We start from the raw sequence: 3,061 nt of genomic DNA on the forward strand, positions 1-3,061 counted from the left end.
AGCGAGCCCACAACAAACATCTATCCGCTTCACAAACACGACACTGATACAGTGAAAGTAGAACGTTATACATAATAACCTCAGACGAATTCATTTACAAGTATCAACTTCATTTTTCTATAAAATAAAATGCACTCCAACGATAGCATTCAGGTTCATGTCGGTGATAAGCCAAAACTACATCTACGACGAAAATATGTTCTATTTAACCAAAATTTTCAATTTCCAAGCATCCACAACAAATTTTAACTAGAATATAACAAGCAGCGAGAACAGGGTGTAAATCAAGAAACACGCATACGCTATCAGTCCGCGATGCTCATCGCCGCCATCGGCAAGCGCGCCCATGAGACCCGTGCAGACCCTCGTCGCCCAGAAAACGAAGACCGAGGCTATCGCGAACCTGACCGCACCTGCTTGGGGCAGGAACAGCGACACGGCCGAGAAGATCACCACGGGAAGCATGCAGTAGCCAACCAAGCTCGTACAAGTGTGCAGCTTGAGGTTACCGTTCCTTCCTGCCAGCATGTTGAACACCACGTAAAGAAAGATAGAGGAAACGACGATCCAGCCAAGTATGACGCCGAACTGGATCTTCCCGGCGAGTAGCTGGAAGAGGCAGAGGCACATATAGAGGAGTATCGGGCCGGACAGGTCTGAGTCCTTGTGCACGGTTGGATTGACGCGGAACGGGTTGAGGATCGCCCTGGTTTTCTTCCAGATTTGGTCCGGGTGTATGCCGAGCTCGTCCAGCAACGGCTCCTCGTCCTCGAAGCTTGCTCCACCGGGGGCGCCGACTCCGCCGACGATGGGACCACCGTAGATCGAGGCGGAGGGGGTGGAGGTCGTCGCGGACCCGATATCAAAAGACATGAAAGGGATGCCAGAGGCGGCGGGGCGAGGAGGCTGAAACGGCGCAGTCGGAACCCGCCGTTGCTGGACGACGCTGCCTGCCCCTGGGTTTCCCCCGGACGGGAATACCACCGGCGGCACCGCGAATTCCTTCTTCATCATTCAAATAGCAAAGAATTAAATAAAAACAGAAAATTAAAGAAAAAGTTTAAGGTTTTCGTATTGGGGATCAAAGAGCGAGGAGCATCGTGGTTGATTTGGAGCTGTTCGAATGTATATTAGTTAGAGAAATGCAGTATGCCGCCTGTCTTGCTCCTCACTTCATTTAGGTTGTGAACATGTGACACGATTTATTAATTCAACACGAATATGATATGATAAAAATGAATTAAAATTTATTTTTAACGGGTTGAATTAAGGTGTGAACATGTGACACGATTTATTAATTCAACACGAATATGATATGATAAAAATGAATTAAAATTTATTTTTAACGGGTTGAATTAAGATTGATCTATATAGTATAATATATATATTGACACGATATGAATACGATCTGTTAACACGATTTGATACCTCTAACTTTACTCATATATTTTTTATTTATTTATTTAATGATTAAAAAAGTTACTTTAATATGTTAATATATTTTTTTATTTTTTAAAAAAATATTTAAATATATTAAAAAAAAAATTGTAATAGGCAACTACTTATTCTGTTATTAGAGGGAGCGATGTTTGTGAAGTATAACCATAGCGGTTTGTTTCTTCGGGACTTACTTTACCTAGTTAAGAATCTAAAATTTGAGTTTTTTTTATAAATAATAATGAGTTAAAATGATAGAATGAGTTTTATAAAATTTATTGAAAATGAATTTAGATATATTTAGATGTTAATATAAGTTTTAATGTATTTATGAGAAATTAAAAAAGATTTAGGTTGTGTTTGGATGTTGAAGTGAGTTGAGTTGAGTTGAGTTGAGATGATAAAATATTGTTAGAATATTATTTTTTAATATTATTATTATTTTGAAATTTGAAAAAGTTGAATTGTTTATTATATTTTGTATTGAAATTTGAAAAAGTTGTAATGATGAGTTGAGATGAATTGAGATGAGTTTGGTAACCAAACTCACCCTTAGATTCTATGTGTAAAGAGATGTTGAATTGAAAAAGATTGTGAATCAAATCTAAAAAAATTTTAAATTGAGATGAGTTTAATGATTTAAAATTTTGATATTTTGATATTAAATTAAGTTTAAAATTAAACCGAATTGAATTGATCTCAATTTAATTAAAACTTCAAACGGGACCTAAAAGAAGTCAACAAGGACCTCTTTGACATTTCAAGTGGACTTTATACATACACATACATACATACATATAGATATATATATATATATATATATATATATATGGGAGGAGGATTAAATCCTTGGTTTTGTTAGAGCACAAGCATCTGATTCCTTATAATTGGTCCTTAGTTAAATTATAGAGAAAAATTATGAAAATAGAAGAAAAATGAGCTACATCCGATTCTCTATTATAACTTTTGATTTTAGGATGCGTACAATTGCTCCCTAAATTAATTGTACCCCAAATTCAATAATACATCCTAAATCATTCTTTTTATTTTTTATTCAAAATTTATATTTTAATAGAATATATAGAAATAATATAAAGGGAGGTGAGAGAAAAAAAATAAAGAAATAATACAAAAATATTATTTTAATATAATAGAGAAAAGATAAGAAGTGAGATGTATAAAGTTTTGAAAATATGAGTAAAATTTAAGAAAAAATTTAGAAAAATTGATTTGTAGTTAAAATTTAGGGAAAAGTTTGCCCATTAAGATGTGGATGCTTTTGGTAAGAAATCAAGGTGTTTTCAATTGATTCAACCTCATTTGTTTTCTCATATGAGATGAGATGAATTGAGATAAAAATTAAAAATTGAATAAAATATTGTTAGAATATATTTTTTTAATATCATTATTATTTTAGAATTTGATAAAGTTAAATTATTTATTTTATTTTGTGTGAAAATTTAAAAAATTTATAATGATTATAAAAGATATGTTGTGAAAATAAACAAGGCCAATTCTTCACTATTATTTATAAATAATTTATTATTATCCATAACTTTTCTATTATTTATTCATAACTTTTTCAATATTATTTATTATCTTTTAACTATTATTTGTGGATTAC

General features: G+C 32.9%; 1 protein-coding gene across 1 annotated transcript; it reads right to left on the reverse strand.

Annotated features, from left to right (window-relative positions):
- Positions 1-1,267, reverse strand: LOC108983851 (protein YIPF5 homolog). Its single transcript, XM_018955626.2, has one exon. It carries the CDS (start codon positions 1,012-1,014, stop codon positions 250-252), a length of 765 nt encoding a protein of 254 aa, XP_018811171.1. The 5' UTR covers positions 1,015-1,267; the 3' UTR covers positions 1-249.
- Between the last annotated feature and the right edge of the window lie 1,794 nt (positions 1,268-3,061).

The sequence above is a fragment of the Juglans regia genome, chromosome 4 (assembly GCF_001411555.2).
Source record: "Juglans regia cultivar Chandler chromosome 4, Walnut 2.0, whole genome shotgun sequence".
Taxonomy (NCBI): domain Eukaryota; kingdom Viridiplantae; phylum Streptophyta; class Magnoliopsida; order Fagales; family Juglandaceae; genus Juglans; species Juglans regia.